Source organism: Eulemur rufifrons, chromosome 6 (genome assembly GCF_041146395.1).
Source record: "Eulemur rufifrons isolate Redbay chromosome 6, OSU_ERuf_1, whole genome shotgun sequence".
In the NCBI taxonomy this organism is placed as follows: domain Eukaryota; kingdom Metazoa; phylum Chordata; class Mammalia; order Primates; family Lemuridae; genus Eulemur; species Eulemur rufifrons.
The window spans coordinates 103,271,994-103,294,374 of record NC_090988.1 but is presented as its reverse complement, the minus strand read 5'-3'; the positions used below and the strand labels follow the sequence as shown (position 1 = coordinate 103,294,374).

At 68.1% G+C, this 22,381-nt stretch overlaps 1 protein-coding gene across 1 annotated transcript; it reads right to left on the bottom strand.

The window, feature by feature from the left end:
* Positions 1–1,437: 1,437 nt before the first annotated feature.
* SLC22A18 (solute carrier family 22 member 18) lies at positions 1,438–21,312 on the bottom strand. Its single transcript, XM_069471840.1, has 11 exons — positions 20,992–21,312; positions 20,265–20,431; positions 17,119–17,216; positions 16,328–16,488; positions 16,016–16,148; positions 7,897–8,018; positions 6,783–6,890; positions 6,116–6,216; positions 3,701–3,802; positions 3,342–3,462; positions 1,438–1,669 (listed from the first exon to the last, which is right to left on the bottom strand). Exons 1-11 carry the CDS (start codon positions 21,095–21,097, stop codon positions 1,482–1,484), a joined length of 1,407 nt encoding a protein of 468 aa, XP_069327941.1. The 5' UTR covers positions 21,098–21,312; the 3' UTR covers positions 1,438–1,481.
* Between the last annotated feature and the right edge of the window lie 1,069 nt (positions 21,313–22,381).

The window sequence follows — 22,381 nt, the reverse complement described above, 5'->3', positions numbered from 1 at the left end:
GGCAGGAGGCTGAGGTCCCTGAGTGACCAGGGGCTGGCCCAGTGACAGGCGGGGTGGAGAGGCAGCCCCCCACTTCCTGAGCTACCTGGCCAGCTGGCTGCTTCTGCCTTCCCTGCCTGGCTGCGTCTGCTGTACACAGGGACAGACCGAGATAGTTTGTGTCACAGCTACCTGGGAGGCAGGACTCTGGACGTTTGTCCCCCACCCAGAGGGTCTGTTGGTGGAGAACAAGCCCAGGTTAGAAGAGGGTTCGGACGCTGATTCTGCCCTGTGAGGGGCCTTCGTTTCTGGACTGTTCTGGCTGGTGGGCAGGGAGGCAGCAGTGAGGGGAGTGAAGCCCCACATTGGGCCCTAGTCTCTGTCACTTACCGTTGGCCCAGTAGGGAGCCAACACAGGCTGGGGAGGTGCTGTCCCCTCGCTGGGTGGCGTGCGGGAGTCCTGGGTGCCAAGTCCAGAGAGGAAAGCTTCCCTGCAAGGCGTTTTCTCCCAAACACTCTGTGGACCCCCTGCGCAAAGGGGACGGTGCCCCCAAAGACAGTGGAGAAGACTCGCCAGGGACCCTGCACTGGCCCAGCCGAGGGCCTCTCCCGGCACAGCCTCGCGGGCAGCGGGGCCGAGGTTAGGAGGTGAGACCCTGTCGCCGGCGCGGCTCCCGCAGCGGCCTGGCCTGCCTGCACTCTCAGCTCTCTGGGGCCACTTCCAGTCTGGGCCATGGGATGCTGAGGTTCGGGGATTCCGTCCTAATGGCTTTTTAAAGGAAGCCTGAGGGAGGAAGGGTGGCCTTCCTGGTCTCAGGGACATCTGCAGGCCCTGTTGAAGTTGTTCTCTCCAGATCAGTCACTCATTGGTCACGAGGTCCCAGCAGCGGGGCTGGGTCCCCACCCACGGCCCCCTCCCCGGGGAGCCCGGAGCTGGGGTGGCAGGAGGGAGGCGGCTGCAGGGGTCCTGCCCTACAGTCGGCTCCAGGATGAAGAGGCTGCGAGGGGGAGACCCTGGAGGAAGCCCCTTTGGGAGGCCGGGCCGGCGTCACCGGTGCAGTCTGGGACTGGGGGCGTCGGGGCTTGTGTGCTCCGAGGCAACAGTGAGGGCCTGTTCCCTAGATCTCTCTGGCCTCGCTCCCCTGACGTTTTTTGCGTCATTCATTTTCCTGGGAGCACAGATTCAGTGGCCCTGAATATCCAGTGCCCTGATCTCAAACCAGCACGCGCCCACCGCGGGCTGGGCGTGAGTGAGCCGCAGGGGGACTCCTCCCTGTCCGAGTTGGTGGACTAGAGATCGGACTAATGGCTGGGAACAAACGGGTGATTCTGTCTTGCCGGGAGCCCCAAGGCCCAGCTGCAGCCCTCTCCTCCAGGAAGCCCTCCAGCCCCTGAGCTGCACCTCCCCGGCAACAGACGCAGACAGGCCCTGTGGGAGCTGCAGAAATCAGACTGGAAGAGTCCTGAGGGAGTTTATTGCCAGTCTGTGCTGGGTGCGGTGGTCACCGGACTTTGTCCCTCTTCCGGGGCGTAGGCTCCCTCCAGATGATCAGGAGGAGGAGGAAGTTGACAGCGGCCTGCACGTGGCCGAAGACAGGGACGCCGAAGCTGCGGTACAGCAGGCCGCCCAGGGTGGGGCCCAGGGTGCGGGTCAGTGGCTGCACAGAGGCGCAGAGGCCCAGCATGGTCCCTGGGGGAAGGGATGGGGACAGGAGTCAGGGCCTGGGCAGGCCCCTGGCAGGATGCCCACTTCCTGGACGTAGCCCGGTCCCCATCTTTCCTGACCCGCCCCCACCGCCCAATCCGGCCTGCACAGCTCTCGGTCTGCGTGAAATCCTCCCGGAAACGCCCCCGAGTGGCTCCACCTGCCGGCTCCGAAACTTTGGTCCCCCCTGCCCTGGCCTTGGGGGCACAAGGCGGCTCCGGCTACCCCCAGTCCGCCCCATGGGCAACCCAGCCGCGCAGGGAGCTGCCGCGGAGCTTCTCTGATGTGGGGCTGAGCCTCCTCCCTGTTCCAGAAAGTTCCCCAGGGAAGGAGGGGCCTGGGAATGGGGCCACAGGTCGTGGGCAGCAGGCCCCGCCCTCCCAGCCCTGCCAAGGGAGGTGGCATCTGGCCTGGGGCTGCCGAGGAGCCGGCGCTCAGGGCACTTTCCCAGGGCCCATACTGGCCTCTGAGGGCCGGTGAGGGGGTGGGGTCTGCCGAGACACGGTGGGGTTCTGGGGCCAGGGTTTCAGGGTGGGCACGACCCCCCAGTGCCGCCTCCACAGCCTCCTGGCCACCAGCCCCTCCTCCAGCCACGGGCCCTGCAGCTCCCAGACACCCCCCACAGGGTGGGGAGAGCCCCCACCTGGCTGTCCCCACCTGAGCATGAGGGGCTCTCCATGCCCCTCGGGAGCTGTCCCCAGGGTGAACACATACGTGGACACTACATGAGGCTGGGGGCAGCAGGCTCTAAGCGAGGGGACCACCCCCAGAACTCAAGGTGGAGGGACGCCCTCTGCCCAATCCCTAGCCCCCCAAAGCGCTGAGCTGTGGCCCCAAGCCCAGAGGGGATCGCCCAGGCCCCTCAGAGTTGGGGATTCCCAGCAGGTCACGGGGCCTGGCGAGGCTCCACCTGGCTCAGGGCCTGGGGGGTGGGGAGGGCTGGGGGTGTAATTTAAGAGCAGCCTCGCCCCCTCCCCGCCCCTGCAGAACTACCGGCCCCTCTGCCCGCGTTCCCAGGCTGGGGCTGGGAGCCGGACCTGCTGCTCCTCCCAAGCTGAGGGTGGGGCCCTGGGCACGCCAGGCCTGCCCCACCTGGCCCGGCGCACCTGTCCCGGCCTTGCTTCCTCCTCTCGGCCTCTCCAAAGTGCCCCCAGCCCGGCCCAGCCCATTTGGAGAGAGACCCCCGTCCTCAGTCCCGGAAGGCCTTGGAGGGCCCAGGGCAGTCCCTTCCCCCGCTTCCCCCCACTTCCCCTCTGCGCCTCTCACCCTCTGACCCCCGCTGGGTGGGCGGGTGGATGGGGGTCAGCCCTGCAGGCACGGCCCTCAGGGACCCCGCGTCCTTGCTGGCCCTCCCCCAGCTGTCTGGGCCACTGGGCTGTGTTCCCAAGGGCCCCTGCAGGCGCTGTCCAAATCCACACCTCCGCACCCCTGTTCAGCTGGCCCCCGCCTGGAACACCAGCTTCCCACCTTCCCTGTTGGTGAAACCCTGCCTGTGGGTCACAGCCAAGCCAAACGCCGCCTCCAGGCAGCCCTCCTCCCACGGCCCTGGCCTGGGCCTGCCCCGGCCCACCACCCAGCACGCCCAGCGCACCCACACCCACTGGGCAGCTGGGCAGGCTGCCCGGAGGGAGGGCCCCGCCCCAGATGGGGTGCTCACCCGTGTCCGCAGCCGGGACAGCCTTGGTCAGCATGCTGTCGGTGACCACGTTGAGGGTGCAGAGGCTGAAGACCAGGCCGGGCACCAGCAGACAGAAGTGGAAGACGCTGGACATCATGGCCTGGCACGGGCAGGGGGCGGGGGCGCACTGAGCGGGGGCTGCGCAGGGCCGGCGGGCTCCTCCCTGCAGCAACCCCTGCTCCTCTCACCCCGACTGCCGCCCGCTCGGGGCTGGCCCTGACTGGGGTGGAGGGCGGGACGGTGGGATGTGGCCCGAGGCGCCATGCCCGCGGCACAGGTCAGGGCAGTGGGACTGGGACCCCTCCTTCGTGGGGGCAGTCCGAGGGGGCAGTGCTCACCATGGCCAGCCCCACCAGGACAAAGACCAGCACGCTGGCCCGGAGCAGTGCTTCCTCCGAGAAGTGGCTGCTCAGCCGCCCGATGACCAGGCCCTGGGTCACCTAGGCCAGGGAGAGAGGGTGGAGGTGGGTGTGAGGGAGGCCTGGACCGCAGCCAGCCGTGCCGCAGCAGCCCCTCCTCAGAGAAGGCCCCAGAAGGCCCGGCACCATCTGCAGCCCTTGCCCGGAGGGCTCTGAGCTCCCTGGGGCGGCGGGGCTGCAAGGCCAGGCCCAAGCCAGGGCGCCAGGGGCTCGGGCACGACTCAGACCTACAGGCCCGGCCCGCAGGCTGCTCCCTACGTGGTCACCTGGCCTCCTGCACCCCGCAGGACAGGCAGGCCGGGACCACACAGGGGGCCGTGTCCTGGGGGCAGGCCCAGTCCTGCAGAACCACCGCATTGGACCAATCCCTGTCCCGCTTCCTGCCAGGCACAATGAGACTGTCCCCGACCGAAACACAAGTGTCCTTTAAAACAATCCAACTTTCACACGTGTTTCCTCTTTGGGTTTTCTGGAGTTTTTAAACGTTTTTTAGTGGAAGATCTATTTGATGAGCCACACTCCGTGCACTACATCTAAGAGGAGATCGCGCAGCAGGAGAGGCTTGAGTCGGGCTCAGCGTGTAACGCAACACACAGACCCACACCCACACGCACGGCACGCACGGCACGCACAAGGTGGCTCCACTTTTCCGTGAACTCAGAACCGCTTCTCCTTAAGCGCCACGCGGGGACCGCAGGAGCTGGCAGGGCAGACAGCCCATTTCCTCCTCACCTCCCCCTGACCTCCTGTCCCCCACTGCCCCGCCCCTCCAAAGGGTCCCTGGGCCCCTAAAGCACCCAGGCTTCTGCAGGGCCCTGCTCAGACCCCCCTGCAGCCCCTCTTCCCCCACCTGTCCCGCCTGTCCCCTCGCTGGCTCCCTGCAGCAGGGGGCCCCGGCCCCCCAGTCGCCCCAGCTAGACCAGCACCCTTCCTTGTCCTCCCCTGACTTGTGGCCCCGGCCCACCACAGGTGTGCCGGGTGGGGGCGCACCTGCCCCAGTGCAGGGAGCGCGGTCTCCGCAGGGCCCTCGGCACGGCCAGCTCGGGGCTCCCGCAGGAGGCCTTCAGGGAGCAGGGTCTGCAGGCCCCCCAGGACCCTCCCCTCAGGTCGGGACCCGGGTGCCCTGCAAGGTGTCCCCCAGGGTGTCAGTCACCACCCCACGCCCGTCTCAGGTAGAGTCGCCACTGCAGCCGTGGCAGGCCCAGCCCCCTCCCCCATCCTGGGTCAGAGGCTGCCAGTGTCCGTCCCAGGGGTCTCGAGGGTCTGCAGACGTCGGCCGTGTTCAGAGCCGGCCCGTGTCTGCCCACTGAAGATTACTGTTTTTCTGTTTATCTCCTTTTTCCCACCAGGGCGGCCGCTCGGGCCCATGGCGGGGCGGGGGGTGGGGGCGCCTCCCAGGAGGGGCTATGTTAGCACCAGGGCCTGAGGCTGGGGAGCAGATGGCTCGGAGGCGCCAGGAATGCCACACGCTTCCGGAGAGGCCGTGAGCGGCACCCCACACCCATCCCAAAATAGCCCCTCCTGCACTCCGGCTGTCAGGGTCCTGGGCGGCAGCACGTTGCCACCTGTCCCTGCCACCACAGGGCCTGGCCCAGCTGCCCTGGAGGAGGCCGGGCCTGGGCAGGGCTGGGCCTGGGCTGGAGCTGGGCCCTGGGGCCGGCAGACAGGACGCCTGCCCCAGCCGAGCCGCCACAGCCAAGCCCGCGGGGGTGCCTGGCCCTGCTCTCAGGACGTCGCCACCTGAGGTCGCGTAATCTACCTGACAGCCCCGAGAGGCGGGCAGGGTGGCCAGCCGCGCCGGACAGGTGAGAAAGGAGACGGGGAGGGTTTGGGAAGCTTGCTCCGGTCACACGGCGGGCGGGCGGGCAGGCGGGCGGACGCAGACCCCAGCCGGCTGCCCACTGGAGGCCAGAGGCACCATCTTCACGTGCCCCCTGCTGGGGGCTGCCCCCCGCCGTCCTGTCCCTACCGGCACACATGATATGTGTCCCGTGGGCCCCGACCTGCTGGCCCAGGAGGCCGAGGGCTCACCAGCCCTCCCTGGGGACAGGACCTCCAGGGACGAGTGGGCCCTGGTGCTCGGGCTTGGGGCTGGGCGGGGGCCTGAGAGCAGCCCCGGGCGTGGGGGCCGAGGCCGCGGGCCGCGGAGCTGCAGCGAGGGACAGCAGCGTTTCCAGCTGCAAGGAGGGACGGGGGTTGAGGCTCGCAGGGGGGCAGAGGAGGGGCAGGAGGGCCCGGAAGCCCTCGAGCGGGTGACGCAGGCAGGTCGGAGAACAGCGTGGACACCGCTGGGAACCCGAGTCCGCCAGGCCCCGGGCGCCGGCGCCCACTCACCATCTGGAGGACCCCGAAGAAGGACATGAGGTAGCTGGCCTGGGCGGCCTCCAGCTGGAAGAAGTCCATGGAGATGATGGAAAACATGACCATGAAGAGCCCTGGGCAGAGGCGGGCCGTCAGGGGCGCGAGTCACCCACCCCTGCCCAGCGCCCGCCCTCTCCCTCCTCGCTGGGTGGGTACCCCCGGCCCGGCCAGTGCCTGGTTCAGGGAGGGGCACGTGGCCAAGGAGACCTTTCCCTGGGGTTCTGTGGACCCCTGCAGGAAGCCCCTCCCCCGGGGGCTGCTAAGTTGTAGACCGAGCAGGAAGGTGCCACAGGGGGGACCAAGGCCGACCACGGGGGCAGATTTGGCCCCAAGACCCACTGGTGGCCTCTGGGCTGTGAGCACTCAGAGCCCCCATTACTGCAGCTGGTGACTTCAGTGGGCTGGGGGACAGGGGGCGGGGGCAGCACCCTGGCCCCGTGGCCTTGGCTGAGCGCTGCCCGAGGCAGAGGGGGTTCACCCTTCGGCACCTGAGGAGCTTTGCAAGGGGGTTCCCCAGCTTCTTCTCTGTCCTGCTTCCTGGCAGGTGGGAGCGCGGGACGCAGGCCGCAGGCCAGGCCCTGACCACAGACCGTCCCTGCGGCAGGCCCTGCGTGCCTGGGAGACCAGCGTTGGGACTCACCTGAAGGGAAGCCGGAGACCACCTTGACCAGGAAGACCCGCAGGACACCCGGCAGCAGCAGCAGGCGGGCGATGGCCTTCAGGTCAAACACGCTGGCCTGGGGGCCGCCTGGCACCCGAGAGGCCAGTCAGACCCCTCGGAGGCCTTTAACCCGGCGTCCGGGGGCGCGGCTGCCGGCCCCCCGCCCCGGCCCCTCATGCCCTGCCCGCGCCCGGCCCAGCAGCCCTCCTGCCTCTGGCTTTGGTGCCGCCCGAGGGGGTGGGAGATGACGACACTCCCAGCGCCCCTCCACTGCCCCCGGGTGGGCACAGAGCAGCTGCTCACACTCCCCAGGGCCCTGGGGACCCTGGTGCTGGAGGCGCTCAGGGGGGCCTGGGTGCAGAGTGGTGGGGGCCCTCGACCCCCCAACCCACGCAGCCTGGCGGCTGCTCCCAAGTGGCCTCAAGTCACTGCCATGCCCTGACCACCGGACACTTTGCAGCACTGTGTCGTGGGCCTCCCGGTGGGCTTGGTGGGTTCTCCTGCCCCTCCCTCCCCTCCCGGGGCCTCCTGCCTCCCTGGCTGCCCCCTGTCCCTGCGCAGGTCTGGCCTGCGCCCCAGCCCCGCCTCTGGTCTGGGTCACCCCATCACAGCTTCATCCCAGGATGTCCCTTGGGGGGGTCTTTCCATCCCAGACTGGCTCTCAGTCCCTGGGCAAAGAGGTAGCGGGTCCAGCCGTGTGCCAGGCCCGTGGGGCTGGGGCTCAGTGGCGCCGCCCCAGAAGGGACACCTCTGAGGAGCCCCGACCTCTCCTGGTGGGGCTGGCCTGGCCTGCCCTCTGCCCTCTGCCCGCCACTCCCCCAGGCTGGGCTGTGCACCCGCATGTCACCCTGGACATGTCACCCTGGACATGTCACCCTGGACACACCGAGTCTCCGGGGCCCACCCGCCCTGCGGTCCCTCCTGGTCCTCCCCGGCCGCAGGCCTCGGGCTGTCCGACGCCGCACCGCTCGGCCGTGTGAGCGCCCCCCACCAAATCTCCCTCCACACCCCAGGTGCCCTCCGCTGGAGCGCGACCCCGACCGCCTCGGCAGGCCTGGCGGGTGGGCGGGAGGAGCCCGTGCCGGTGGCTTACCTGGCGGTGCAGTCTTGGCGGCATCGGCCCCGGCGTGCTTGGTGCTGGCGGGGATGCAGGTGGCGCTGAGGCCAGCTCCCAGGAGGTTGGCCACGAGAGCCACAACAGTGGGGCACTCAATCCTGGGGAAACAGCCTCGCTGTACTGGTGCCGGTCCCACCCCGACCTGTGCTCTGGTCACACTAGAGCATCAGTGGCTGCAAACAGCTCCAACCCGACCGCCCAGGTCCCCGCAGCCTGCGACACTCGGTGACAGGAAGGAAGGAGGGAGCCCCGCCCCCTTCCCTGACTCTCACCCTTGTGTGGGCCTTGGCAGCCTCGGGGGTCGGGGGGAGCCAGGGTGGGGGGCCCGGGAGGGCTGGGGCAGAGCCCGGGGCTGGGGACCCTCCCAGGGGCCGGCAGCTGCCAGGCTCCCGAAGGTCAGGAAAGACCCCAAGGGCAGGCCCGCGTGTGTGTCCCTGGGGAGGGGGTGTCGGGGACCTGCACTGTGTGGTGGCGATGGTCACGCCACCCCTCACGGTGAGGACAGGCCTGGCACTCGTGGGCCCTCAGAAACCGCCTCCCATCCCATCAGGACCCCCTCCCGCTTCCTCAGGGGCAGGGCATGCTGGCCTGGGGTCCGAGGCTGCCAGGCCACCAGCGAGCCAACCCCTCAGCCTTCACCTCCGAGGAAGCGTTTCTCGCCGAGTCAGCACACGGAACCGTGGCCTGTGACCCCTCCGGAAGGAGCAGGCAGGCCCTATCACCCGGGGAGCACAGGCACTTGGACGCTGGCCGTTCTGACTGTCACCATTTCCTTCTGAGGACTGGCCTACCCCCTGCCCTGACGGGGAGGCAGGAGGAGATGGGGAACTTCTCACCGAGCACAGCTGCAAGGCCTCCAGGCCCAGGCATGGCCTGAAATCCCTTCCTCTCAGCAGGTGAGCAAACTCCTATACATCCTGCAACAGCCCTTCTTGGTGCAGCCCTAGCTCTTCTCCCCACATGGGACACCATCTTTGGGCCCCGGGTCTCAGAAGGACTTACTTTACCAGGTGCCCAGAATCTGGCCCCCGAGGGCAGGGGGGCCTGCGCTGGCCTGGCGGTGAAACTCTGGCGACCATTAGATGGTAGAACAAACGTGTGGGTTCTCATGCAAAGCCCAGACCCTGCCCCGGGCCTCGCTGGAGTCCCCAGATCCGCCCTGGTCAGGGCCTCCGGGCATAGACAAGGGCGGGTCAAAGTCCTGGCCAGCCACAGCTGCCTGTGCCCCCTCCAAAGAGTTCAAAGACAGGACTTCCGCCACCCCTCCCCTGCACAGCCACACGCGTGCACGCACACAGGCTCTGCCAGAGCCCCGGCAGAAGGCACAGGCAGGCAGGGCCTCGGTTCCAGCTGACTCGGGGGCGCTGGCTGGCTGCGGAGAGGCCAGGCCTCAGCCACCCTTCGTCTCTCGGGCTGGGACCGCAGGCTCACGCGGGGCAGCGGGGTGGCTGCGTGGGGCAGACCTGCCCGTGCTGGTGGCCACACCCAGGATGCTGGCTATTCGGGCTGCTGGGCGCCGTGGGAAAGGCCCTTCCTTTGGCCAGCAGACAGGGAGGGGCAGAGGTCACTGGGTCCCAGAGTGAGGTTCTGCTGTGGCCCTGGGGAGGGGTGAGGCTGGGCGCAGCCCCTCCTCCAGCCCACACAGGCGGACGTTCCATGTGAGCAGGGACAATCCCCCGGCCCGAGTGGCCAGCCCCAGAGAGAAGGGCCCTTTCTCCAGGACTCTGGCCTCGAGGCCCACGCGTCACTGCTCGGGCCTGGCGGGGCAGGGACAAAGCCTACCTTCTTTACCAGATGCCCCAGAAACGCACAGGACAGAGGCGGCCACTCAGGTGGCTACCGTGCCTTGTGTGGTGGCCAGCGAACCAAAGGCCAGGGCTGCCCTGGGGAACAGTGGGGCCCTGGGAGGTCGGGGGAGGCCCCGGGGGAGGCCGGGCCATCCTCCTCTTCCCTGCTGGGAGCTCTAGGTCTTCCCGGGACAAGACCGGGGAGGAGCTGGCCTGGGAGGATCCGCGAGGGGCCTCTGCACGCCCCACTGGACCCCTGGGGCCCCAGGGCCCGGGTCAAGGCACCCCCCCCCTGTGCAGGGAGCACCCCGGCTCGGCACCTCACCCCAGGACCCGCGGACGCGGCCCCGTCGGCTCATTCAACACGTTTGATGGACGGAGCCGCGGCCAGGAAGGCGCAGGGAGCTTAGTCTGTCTTGTCCTCGCCCCCATCTTCTGGCCGAGTGGACAGACAGGATGCTGGACGCACGGACGGACGCACGGATGCTGCTGGAAGGACCCTGGGCACCTCGCGGGGTGACCTCGTTCCCTCACGGCCTTTGGAGCCAGGCGGCCCGATCCCCAGGCTGGCGGAACAGCAGCAACCACGACGCTGCCTCCCACCCCGTCCCCAGCCAGGTGCCCGAGTCATCACCACCCCGCCTGCCTCCGTCTGGGCTCCTGCCCAACTCACAGTGACAATTCCCCACCAAGCTGGTCACCCTCCCCCCTTGCTCTGAGACTCTGAGAGGGGACAGCAGGCACCAAGGTCACCTGCTACTGGGAGCTAACCCTCAGTGGGCGTGGCCTTTTGGGCTGTGTCCCCTTCTTGTCCACCTTGGAAGACAGTCTAGGTCAGCTGCGACCTGGCTTTACGTGACACCTGGCTCACGAGGGGTGAGCAGGGGCCCAGAGAGTCACTGGACGTCCAGCCTAAGGCTGGGGGGAAGCTGTCTGCCCACCCCCTCCAGGCCCCACGACACTGTGGCCAGAGCCACATCTGGAAATGAAGACCTTGGAGACCACTCCTGACTCAGCTTCCCCTGGCTTCCAGGCCCCCAAGAAGGTCCTAAAGCCCTCTCTGGCCTAACCCCCGACCCCGGTCCACCACCACTGGCTAACCACACAGGCCTCCAACCAGACTGCAAGCTCCTTCCTGCCCCAGGGCCTTTGCACAGGCTTGTCCCTCGGCCTTAACACGGTCTGGCGCTGCCACTCCTTCCACAGTGACGTCTTCTCCCCTCCCAGGTCGCCCTGCGCTGGCCGCTACTCTCAGCCACTGTGCCGGCCGCGCTTCCCAGCCCCAGCACGCGGGTCCTCTGTCTGGGGAGGCGGAGGCCCGCTGGGCTGATTACATCCGGCGTCCCACTCACAGGCCTTCTGGCTGGCCTTTGTGAGTCACTCCGCCCCGAGGCTGTCCAGGGCAGCCCAGAATGTCTACTCAGTAGCTTCCAGGGAGCCGTCACCAGTCACCACCGGGGATGGGGGCAGGGTGAGGGCTGCCGCTGGCTCAGCAGGCTGAGTCCAGGGTGTCCTCTGCCAGCCGAGCCCAGGGGTGGCTGGGGGGCACATGGAGGGGGGGGCCTGCATTCCCGGCCCCAGGGTCCGGATAAAGTTCACAGAAATATGTGCCGACTCACTGAGGGCTCCATGGGGGCAGTGCCGAGCCAGAGCTGGTCCACCCACGGCCAGCCAGTGCCCAAGAGGGCCAGCACGGGACACTCGCGTCTCAGGAGGCGCCCTGGCCTCCGCCCCTGTGACTAGATGGCCCCAGCCCAGCAACCAGACTCTCAGCAGGCCTGGCGGGCGCCCGCTGGAATCCAGGTCACTTTGGTGGTGGGGGAGAGACCTCCAGGGGGCCAAGAGCCAGGAGTCCTGGCTGTGGGCCCAGCTGTGCCTGTGACTTGCTGTGTGGCCACAGCTGGGCTGGCCTAACCCTAACCCTGAAGGTGAGGGTGGCCCAATATGAGGGCCTGGGGACCACCCGCGTGGGCCACCTGCTTGGAGGCGAGCTTGCCTCTCTCCAGCAGGGTCACCGTTGGGGCTCAGTGGTCCTCACCCCATGCCACCTGCTGCCACAGCACGGAGGCACCATGGACCATATGTGTCAGTGAACGGGTCTGGCTGCGTACCAATAAAACTTTATTGACAAACACAGGCAGTAGCCTGCACTGGCCTGTGGGCCACAGTCTACCAGTCCCCGTTGACAAGGCCACCTCCCAGGCTGACAGCTGGACACACTGACATCCAGCCTGGGCCCTCCCTGACCTCAGAGCCCTCATCACTGACCGTGGACGTCGATGGCCCTCACACCCCACGTGCCCAGCACTGGACTCCTGGCCATCCCCCACTCAACCCACAGAGTCCTCGTCTTGGTGGCCGCGTGGCCGTCCCCCCAGCTGCTCAGGCCGGAAACCTGGGGGTCCTCCCGACTCCCCTCCGCCCTGATCCTCAGCAAGTCCTGTGGGCTTCCCCTCCAGCACGGACCCTCCCTAGGCCTGGGCTCCTTGTCCACACGGCCCCCGACCGGCACCTGCCCGGGACCCCACTCCACACCACAGGCCGCTCGTCACAAATGTCCCTGCGGCCCCATCAGCTCTGCTCGGCGACAGCCTTGGCACACTCGGGCAGAGGCCGGCACCGCCTCGCTGGGCTCGGGTCACCCCAGCCCTTGCTTTCTCCCCAGTAAGCCGGGACGTCCTGTCTGCAGGGCCCGCGCACCCCGGTCTCACACGCTGGCTGGGACTGTGTCATCCAGAGAAGGTGACCCCCGGGGGCCGCGTGCTGTGGTGCGCGACCTGGGTGAGGGGCTCTGTAGCCGTGGCTTCTGCCCAGTCCCTCCCCAGGCTGTGGGATCCTGGGCTCAGGGACACAGTCACAGAGGGCCCAGCCCTCCCCCGGCAGCCAGGTCTCCCGCCCGGGCTCCAGAGGCTGGGCCCAAACCAGTTAGTCCACCGCCTGCCCCAGGCCCCGGCAAGTCCCCCTCCTCCTCCCACCGCACCGGGTGTGGGTGGGGCACAACTTGGGCCTTTCAGGGGAGGGGGTGTGGGTGGGCAGGGGGTGGCAGCCAGGGGGCACCCTTGCCATGTGCCATGCGGTTTCTATCAAGGAAGGGGAAGGCGGGGTGTGCGAGCAGCTGCCCCAGGCTCCTGCCCCAGGCTCAGCCAGCAGCCTGCGCAGCTGCAGGAGTTGGGGGACAGATGCAAATGCCCTCGGGCCATCCGGGTTCCGAGCCTGCCTCCCTGACCTCCCTGGCCTCCAGGTGAGGACAGGGCCGGGACCACAGGCCGGGCCAACACTGGGCCCACTGCCCCGACAAGGTGCACCAGCAGCTGTGTGGACCCTGCGGACCCTGCCCCATCTGGGCGGGATGAAGGCAGTGGGTGGGCCACAAGGTCACTCACACGCCCTCCCCTGCCCCGCCAGTCCATTCTCGGCAGCCAGCTACAGTGGCTGGGGGGGTCAGCCTGAGCCCCGGCTCCTCCAGCTCCCTGCTGTCCCCAGCCCTGGGCGCCGGGAGGGACTGGGAGCCGTGGGGAGAGACGCAGACTCTCGGGGGCCTCGGCTCCCACCCATCGAAGGAGATGTCAGGCTCCCCCTTGGTGCATGTATACGTCGGGCTGAAAGCCCCTCAGAACCTGGGAGGAAAGCGGGCAGATGGAATGTTCTGGAAGCTGTGGGCAGGGGTAGAGGCCATCTGGAGGGCTGCTGGGAGGGGAGGGAAGTGAGTGGTGGGTTCCGCCACACCCCTGTGGGCGAGCGAGGAACCAGAGTTTCTGTGGTGGGGCGGCATGGGGGGTCCTGCTGGTGCCCATCCCCCATTCCCCCTCTTCACTCTAGCCACCTGCTCCCCTCAAATTGCCCTAGGCCGAGCTGTCCCTGTGGCCCCAGCCACCCTCCAGAGACTTCCCCCTCCTGTCCTTGTCCCCGTCCTTCCCATGGGCTCCTCCCATCCTGAACCCACCTGGACCGTCGGCATCCCCCCCACCCCAGCTCCATCTAGCGCACCTGGCGGCACCCGGCTCCCTCCAGCCCGGCCACAGAGGCAGCAGAGCCGAGGTCACTGGGGGGCCCTGGCCTACCAGACACGGCAGTTCAGGTGCGGCGGGTCCCTGCCCTCCAGGAGCCACATGGCCCTTCCCTTCTCCCCACCCTACGTAGGGCCTGTCCCCAGTCCCCAAACACGAAGCGCCCAGGGCTGAGGGGCTCAGGCGGCCCCGTGCCGCCCCACCTGCAGACTCCCTCACCGCTGCCTACTCCACAGCGCCCTCAAGCGCCCAACAAGCACCAAGACCGGCCCTGAACGGGACCCCAGGCTGGCTGCTTGGGCCTCAGCGCGAGGCCTCCTGGGTCAGGGCACGGCCTTGACACCACTGTCTTGAGTTCACACCCACAGCCCACCCATCGGCAAAACCAAGCCAGAATCTGCCCTCTGCCTGCTCCCGCCACGGCCACCCGGGTCAGGCTGTCGTCCTCGCAGCCCCGCTGGCCTCCCTTCGGGGGCGCTCACCCCGTGTTCTCAACCCCTGCGGGTGCCCACCCAGGGCCTGTCCTGCCCCTGCCCCTCCCCAGCCCTCCAGCCACAAGGGCCCCTCCCTTCCTGCACCAGGACCTTTGCACGTGCTGCTTCTGGGCCTCCCCTCCCCTGCTGCAGGTCTCTACTCCACCGCCACCGCCTCGGAGAGCCCCTGGCGACCCCCGTCTCCGACTCCCACCCTGCTTGTTACTTTTGCACCATGTAATTCAGCCGGACGCCGTAGGAACACGCGTGGCATTCACTCATCCCAGGGACCCGTGCTGCTCGCTGCTGTGCCCCAGAACCAGAACCGCAGGGGCCCTTCCTGGCTGTTCCGTAAACAGCCCTGCGCACAGCGTGACCAGACACAGGCGTCCTCCCGGGTTCTGAGGGGAATGCTGGGAGGCCCCGGAGCCTGAACAAGCCTCCAGCGCGGAGGAGCTGTACCCAGGCCACTGTACCCTCCTTGCCAGAACCCCCCGTTCTCAGCCACCTCCCAGCTGCCCCGACACGGCTGGGGTTGGTTTGGGGGCACTCGGGGAGCCCGGGCTGTAGTCCCTGGGCAGTGCCTGGCCTGGGAAACTGAAGCCCCAGAGGTCCAGGGACCGGCATCGGGTCATCCAAGATTGGAGAGCCAGGTGTCGAGAGAGGCTCCTGCTCCACACACAGTGGCACCCCCAGGCACACCAGGAAGGTGCCACCCCAGAACGGAGTGTCGGGGAAGCTCACATGGCCTGCAGAGGGTGGGGCCACCAGCTGGCACACGGCCTCTGGCCAGGGAGCAGGGAGGGCCTCCACCCCAGCACGAGCCCCGGACCAAACCCAGGGCTGGGTCTGAGGGACAGGGCTGGTGCCGGGGAAGCTGACTCTGAGGGACAGTGGGAGCTTCAGGGGAGGGAGGAATGGGGGCGAGGCCTCGTGGGGAGCTGGTTTCCCCGCCGTAGAAGGGCGGTCCCTCCGGGCCCAGGTGTGCTGGGTTCAAGGTCAAGCTCTTCTCCCCAGAGGTACCTGAGAGCTCCGGCCGGACCACTGCAGGGGGTTGGGGCAAGAAGCCTGGCACAGGGTTCACCCTAGGGACCACGTGTGGGAGCTGCTGGCCGCGGGACGCTGAATCCCGCAGGACAGGCCTGGGCAGCCCTGGGTGCACAGCCTGGGGGGCAAAGGTCTTCCTTTACAGGATGGGTTCCTTTCGCCGCCCGGGGGTGTGGGCTACTATCTGGATCCACACTGCAGAGGTGAGGAAACTGAGGCAGGGAGGCTGACAGGAAGCAGCAGACCCAGGGATCCTCCCCATCCTCCTCCCTTTGGAGCCCCCAGTCAGAGGGGTCCCTGCCGCAGCCCCCTTTCCCTGGGACTCAGGCCCCCTCTCAGCCTCCAGGGCAAGCTGGAAAGGCACTGTCCCCAAGCAAAAGTTCCAAAAACAGAGGCTGCACCTGCAGGCAGGACCCCTCAGTTCCCGCCCCCAGGCTGGGGACGCTGCCCGTGCCCTGCCGCCCGGCATCCGGGACCCCCGCCCCAGAGCCCCGCCGCCCGGCTTCCTTTAGGCCAAGCCCGGCCAGGCTCCTCTAGCTGGCACAGCGCGGGCACCCCGCGGGCGTCCCTGCGCTCCGGGCCAGAGCCTGGGCTCGGATGATGGTGCCCCTGCCGGCCAGGCCAGGTGGGCCGCGGCCCCGCCCACCGGCCCGCCCTGCTCTGCTCCAGATGGGGAAACCGAGGCCATGGGAGGGCGCGGGGCTGGGCGGAACCCACCCAGACGCGCCGTCCCGCCAAGCAGCCCCACCACCCCGTGAGGGTCCCCGGCCCAGCCACTCACCCGCACGCGGTGCTCAGGGTCCCGCCGAGCAGGGAGCCGAGGATGAGGCCGACGCCAAAGCAGAGGCCGAGCCGGCCCAGGGCCGCAGGCCGCTCCTCGGGCTCAGACAGGTCGGTGATGACCATCTGGGCGGCTGGGGGTGCACGGGGACTGAGGGCGCGGTACCGCAGCTGACCCCTCGCGGACCGGGATGCTGCCCAGCCCGGCCATCCATCACCCCCCTCCACCCTGGACATACCACCCCGGCCCCGCCCCCATGGCCCTCGAGCCAGGCCCCGCCCTCCCAGGCCCACCTGGCCCACCTGGCCCTACCTGGGAGCCCGTGCATGAACGCGCTGGGCAGGCGCGAGGCGAAGAGCAGGTAGGTGCCCGGCAGGGCCGGGCTGCAGGAGGCCGCCAGGAGCAGGTAGAACGCGGAGGCCGCCAGGAAGGAGAGCGTGAGCGCCGCCCGCGCACCGCGCTGGTCTGCGAACCTGGGGGCAGCGGCAGTCAGGTCCCCCCAAGCAAAGGAGGCTGGGGTGCGAGGGGGTGGGGGCTGGGCCTGTTTACCCATCGGCACAGTGTGGCAGTGAGCTGGGGCGGTCCGACCTGGGGACAGTCCCACTCGGCTCGGAGAAACCCTCCCAGACCCCGCTGGCCCTGCCTGCAGAACCCCTTCTTTTCTGCTTAAAGTTTCTCTGAAGGTGTGGCTGACACGTCGCCCTCACTGCTCCATCTGCTGTGGTCTGTGGGAGGACATCCACTGTCCTGTCCCCAGCCCAGTGTCCCCGCAGCATGGAGACCAGGTGTCCCTGGAGGTCCTGCCTGGGTCCTAGTGGGCACTGGGCCCCAGAATCACCTTTTCAATCAAAGTTGGTGGTGGGACTCCCAGCTTGGTGGGCTGGGCATTACTGCCACCAGCTGGTCACCAGTTAACCCCACTCTGGCCACAGCCAGTTGGCAGAAGGCACAGGCTGGGGCCCTGGAGCCAGCCGGGGACAAAGCTCCTCTGCAGCTTGCCCTAGTGGGGGCCAGCGTGAGGTCAGGACCCAGTCTGTCACCTCTGAGGGGTGGGCCTGCGTCATCGTGGGGCGAGGGCCCCCCACGCCCTCTACCTACTGTACCTGCCAAACACAGGCCCGCCGAGCAGCTGCAGCACGCCAAAGGTCGTCTGCAGGTAGCCAAAGGCGACAGAATCCAGGCCCAGCCTCCGCGACAGATACTGAAACACAGGAGGGAGCCCATGGAGAGGGTCTGGGGGGGACCCCAGGCCTGGGATCTGGGGTCCCGGGATGGGCAGGGGGTGGAGGGAACAGAAGGCCTGGGCTCCAACGACTCCGCAGAGCCACCTGAGCGCTCAGGTGGGAGCTGTGGTGGCGTCGGTGAGGGCAGCCGCTGGCCCCCCTGCCCCTCTGCAGGGCCTCCCCTGCCACTACCATGTGTCTGCATCCACTCAGAGCTTTGCAGGGATGACGGCAGCTCCTGAATAGCGAGAGATTGTCCCAAAGCAACTTAGTGACTGTGGCCCGTTGCTCAGACGGACACAGTCCACTCTGCAAGACCCCCAGCCCCTCAGCGAGGAACAGGTCCCTGACAGTGTCCCTCCAGGGCACCTGACGAGCACCTGGGACTCCAGGGCCCCCATCCTCTCCTGCCCTAATTCTCTGTGACTTCAATGCCCCTGTCGCTGCTCCTGCCCCACCCTGGCCTCTGAGCTCCCGACCCTCCCTCCAATGATCCCACTTATTATGGGATGGATTGTGTCTCCCCACAATTCATATGTTGGGGTCCTCACCTCTACTTCCTCCTACCTTCTTAAGAATAGGGTCTTTTCAGAGACAGTCCAGCTAAAGTAAGGACACGAGGGTGGCCCCTAATCTGATATGACCGGTGTCCTTATTAGGAGGGGAGTTTTGGACACAGATGCACACAGAGGGGCGACAGTGTGAAACACACGTGAAGCTGGGCGCAGAGACCGGAACGACATGGCCATACGCCAAGGGCCGCCTGGGCTGCAGGGAGCTGGGGCGAGAGGGCTGGTCCCCTGCAGGTTTCGAGGTGGCGAGGCCCTGCTGACACCTCCAGAGCGCTGAGACGCCAAACTGCTGCTGCTCGAAGCCCCCCAGTCGTTGGCAGTTTGTTACGGCAGCACCGACTCTGGCCCTGGGCTCTCCCTAAGCGCAGACTTGGGACCCCTCTCCCCTTCTTTCCTACTGTCCCCCTTGGACCCTCTTTTGCTGTGGACTGTCCTGGGTCCCCCGGCCCTTCTTGGCCGCCACTGCGGGTTCCTCCTGCCGACCCGGCCCCCAAGCCTCCCTTCACTCTGGGGGAGCTCACCCCGTGACCATCCCCGCGCTGTGGAGTCGCAGAGCGACCTGGACCCGGGACCTTGCCCCTGCACCGCCGTGCACTCGGTGTCTAAGGTCGTCTCCAGCTCGGCGTGTCCTGAACTGGGCTCCCGTCTTCCGCCAAACACTGGCTCTACCTGCCACTGCCCCCTGTCCACTGCTGATGCCATCCTTCCGAAGGCTCAGGCCTGAACCCTTGGTGTCACCCCGACCCCCTTTCTCTCACAGCCACCCTCAAAGAGCCCCGATTCCAGCCACCACCGTCCTGGAGTCCTCCTAGCGCCGTGGGTGCGGCCCCTCCCCGCCTCCGCTCATTCTCCGCTGGGGGTCTCTGCGGCTTCCCTGGAGCCTCTGTGCCAATGCTGCCTTCTCAGTGCGGTGCTCCTGGTGTCCCCGCACTTGGTCCCCTGCCCTCCGCTTTCCCGCCGCACGGTCTATGCATTGCGCTTACTGTTGATGGCGCTCACCGCTCACAGCAGCACGCAGGTGACCGCCAGCTCTGAGGGGTGGGCTGTTCAGTGCCATGTTCAGGTTCTGAGGCCAGGCCAGCTCCCAGGTGCGGGGCACGGGTGCGGGCACGGCAGCCTGCAGCTGCTGCTCCGCCCTGGCCCGGTGCCGGCTGTTCTAACTTCTCACTCCCTCCGCCCCACTAACCCTACGAGGGAGGGACAGTCACGACCCATTTTATGATGAGGAAGCCAAGGCTCCTGCCCAGGCTGCCCCAGTGCTAAGGAGGACATTCAGGGCCTGAGCCCGGGCCCCGTAGTGGGAGTGAGCTGGGCTTGGAGCATGGTGGGCCGGGGTCCGTGGGCTCGCCATTTGGCTGGGAGCCCCTGCCATGCCTGGAATGGTGGCAAAGGCCACTGCTCACTGCCACCCAGATTCCCAGGCCCAGGTGGTGAGGGCCACGAGGAGGAGGGGAGCCGGAGTGTGGAAGGCCCCAGGCTGGCCCGAACTCTGCCTGCGCTTCTTGGTGATGGGTGACTTTGGTCCCCAGTGTCTCTGAGCCTGAGACTCCTGGGGTAACGTGAGTGGAGAACCGGCCTCGGTCAGGGCTGCCTCAGGCCTCGGCATCGCGGACCTGCCCGGCCTGGCCTGCTGGCCACAGTGGGGCCCGGGGGCCAGCGCCAGCAGAGCACCTCGTCGAGCCTGACCCTGGCTGCTCTCACGAAAATCTCCAGGGCAACAGCCCCGACAGAAAAGAACCTCTGGGGGTCTAGATTCTTCCAAGCTCCCCTGAGTGCTGTTGCCCTGGGAGGGTGAGACCCCGTGGGCCTGCTCCATGGAGCTTTGCTGAGTGAATACACCAGAGTGAAAAGGGAACATGAATGGGGGTGGGTGGCCAGCCACAGCCCGCTGTCAGCCAGGCGAGCTCCGAGGGCAAGCTCTGGAGGGCAGAGTGAGGGGATCAGGTCCTGCCCTCCCGTCGGGGGTGGGGGGCAGAGAGATGGCCGAACACACCTGGAACAGGCTGTCAGGTGTGGGCGGGCTGGGGGGACCCGGGGAAACTGGGCAGGACGAGGGGGTGGAGAGGCCAGGCGGGTGCAGGAAGGCCTCTCCGAGGGAGCAAGCTGCACAGAGGCCTGGGGCAGCCAGGACCAGGCTTGGGGCGGGGGATGGATACGGCAAAGGCCCCCAGGTAGGAGGAACAGTAAGGACAGCCTCTCGGAGGTGCTGCCACCAGCAGGGCCTCAGCCTGGGGTGGCTCCCTATGGCTCCTCTCCAGGGCTGGCGGTGCAGCCAGAGCACGGGCCGTGCTATGCGGGGCTCCTGACTCGGCTCGTGTGTGGCTTGGGGCCCCAACCCCAAGGGCCCCTGGCAGCATCAGGCCTGACCCTACTCTCTGCCGCTGCCCAGATGGGAGGCAGGAAGGACAGGAGGGCAGCGGCTGGCCGGCCTCAGGGGGAGGGAGAGGCACTCACCGGCAAGATGGAGAACTGCATGAAGAGGCAGGTAAGCTCCAGGGTGGTCAGCAGGTAGGTGAGTCGGATGAGCCAGGGCTGGCCCAGAGCGCCCATCCTGCCTAGGGACTGGCCCCGGCCCCGGGGACCCCCGGCTCCCTGCATCCCAGGCAGCACCGCAGGGAGACCTGGGAGAGATCCAAGCAGGCTGGAGAGGCAGGGGCAAAAGTCCTGTTGATCTGGGCACAGGTGCTGAGTCACCCAGGCGCAGAGGGGCGGCACCCAGCCTGGCCTCGCCTTGGGGAGAGAACAGCATTTTAGGATCCCCCAGTCAGGCTCCCCAGACACCTTGACCTTGGAGGACGCAGCAGGTGGCCCTCCCCTCCACATCTGACAACTCCTGGTCTCCAGGCACATAGCCCCAGCGGGAGAGGGACAGGGACCCCGCCCTGCAGTGTGGGCCCCAGGTTTACAGGGAACCAGGAAGACGTGGTGCCCCGTGTGCCGCGGGAAACAGGCTCAGGGCGGCTGCTGGCTGCGGCTCAGCTCAGCGCCTTCCGTGGGCCCCTGAGGCCCAGGGTGCACCTGCCCCCCGCGCCCCCCACACGCGGGGCAGCGCAAGGCCTGCCTTCCCCCACACCCCCGCCAGACCTCGCGCTTCTGGGGCGGCGCTGGGGGTGGCCGAGGTGAGCTCCTCCCCCAAACCGTAAGAAACCGGATTTTGCCCCTGTACGCGGGCCTGCCCTACCTTTTGCCAAATTAACACCTGAGAGTTGGGACCCGAGGTTCAGAGCCTGGGGCAGGGCGAGGTGACAGCGCAGAGGCCTGGGAGCTGGGTCCCGCCGCCCTCCCATGCCCGGGGTGCGGGGTGCCTGGGGGGAGCGGGGCAGCCCCAGCAGGCACGTCAGGGGCACCTCGCGGGGCGCAGGCTCGACGCTGCACCGGGTCCGGGGATCCGGGCCCTTCTCGGGGGTGCGCTTGAGCACTGGTCAGGTGGGGTGAGCTCCGCCCCGCCTTTTGGGGCGACCGGGGACAAGGACCCCTCCTCTGGGGCTGGGTCCCCGCACCCCTTCCGCAACCTAGTGTTCCGCGAGCGCCCGCGGCGACCTTTGCGCTCTCATTGGCCGAGCGCGACAAGCCCAGAGCGGGAACCGCCCCTGCCAGCTTCCGTCCCGCCCTGGGCCCGGGGACCCGCCCCCGGCCAGATTTGGTCCCGCCCTGGGCCCGGGCGCGGAGGCCGGAGCTCCGACCCTCGAGCCGCACAGCGCGTCCGCTCGGGGCAGCGCGGGGCAGCGCGGGGCAGCGCGGGGCGGGAAGTGCGACCGGGAGGTGGCGGGGAGGGAAAAGGGAAGGGGGGAGGGAAAAGGGAAGGGGGGAGGGAAAAGGGAAGGGGGAGGGGGGAGGGAAGGGGGAGGGGGGAGGAGGGGAGCAAAGCGGAAGGGTAGGGGTGGGAGGTGGGGGGGGTGGGAGAAGTGAGTGGGGGACGGGCGGGCTAGTCCGGCCTGGCCTGTCAGGGTCTGCACAGAGACCCAGGGGCGGAGCGGGGAGACGGGGGCGTTTCAGGGAACAGCTCCCAGCCCCGCCGACCTCCCTCCTCAGACCGGGCGGCAGCTTTTCCCCATTTGGTCCCGTCTACGCTGTCCCCACACCCTTGGCAGGGGCCGCCAGAGGTGCTGGTGCACAGGTGCGCACGGCCTCCCCAGCACACTTCGCGGGGCCTGCCCTTGGGGCCACTGTGCTCAGCTGGCTGACTGCGGCTACGTAACCAGGCGCTCATGCGGGACTCCTGCCCCCGCACCTGCCCCGCCGCCCGGGCAGCAGCCGGGCCGCAGCCGATGTCAAAACCAGAGTGCCCTTCGCCATGTTTGCGCCCAGCTCCACGGAGCAGAGAACTGCAGGGTGGGACGCTGGACAGGGCGGGCGGGCATCGCAGAGCCCCTCCTGTGTGCCTGGGCAAGAGTGGCCAAAGTCCTGGCAGTGAAGGGTCAGAGCCGGTGGCCCCGAGGCCTGCTCGTGGGCATGTTCGAAGTCACCACGGGAGTGGGCCGGGCCACCCCCAGCCAGCAGCGCAGGTCACCCACTGTTTGAGGAAGGTTCCAGTCCAAACAGTGCAGACGGGGGAATGTGTTTGTATCTGA

What these genes read in the sequence shown, in the direction of transcription:
- SLC22A18 (XM_069471840.1), bottom strand. Translation starts at nt 21,097, where the DNA reads ATGGGAGGGCGGCGGGACCCAGCTCCCAGGCCTCTGCGCTGTCACCTC. An exon ending in CGCCAAGACTGCACCGCCAG is followed by an intron (nt 6,891 to 7,896) that starts GTAAGCCACCGG and finishes CTCGGGTGCCAG; the next exon opens with GCGGCCCCCAGGCCAGCGTG. An exon ending in GGTCTCCGGCTTCCCTTCAG is followed by an intron (nt 6,217 to 6,782) that starts GTGAGTCCCAAC and finishes GCCTCTGCCCAG; the next exon opens with GGCTCTTCATGGTCATGTTT.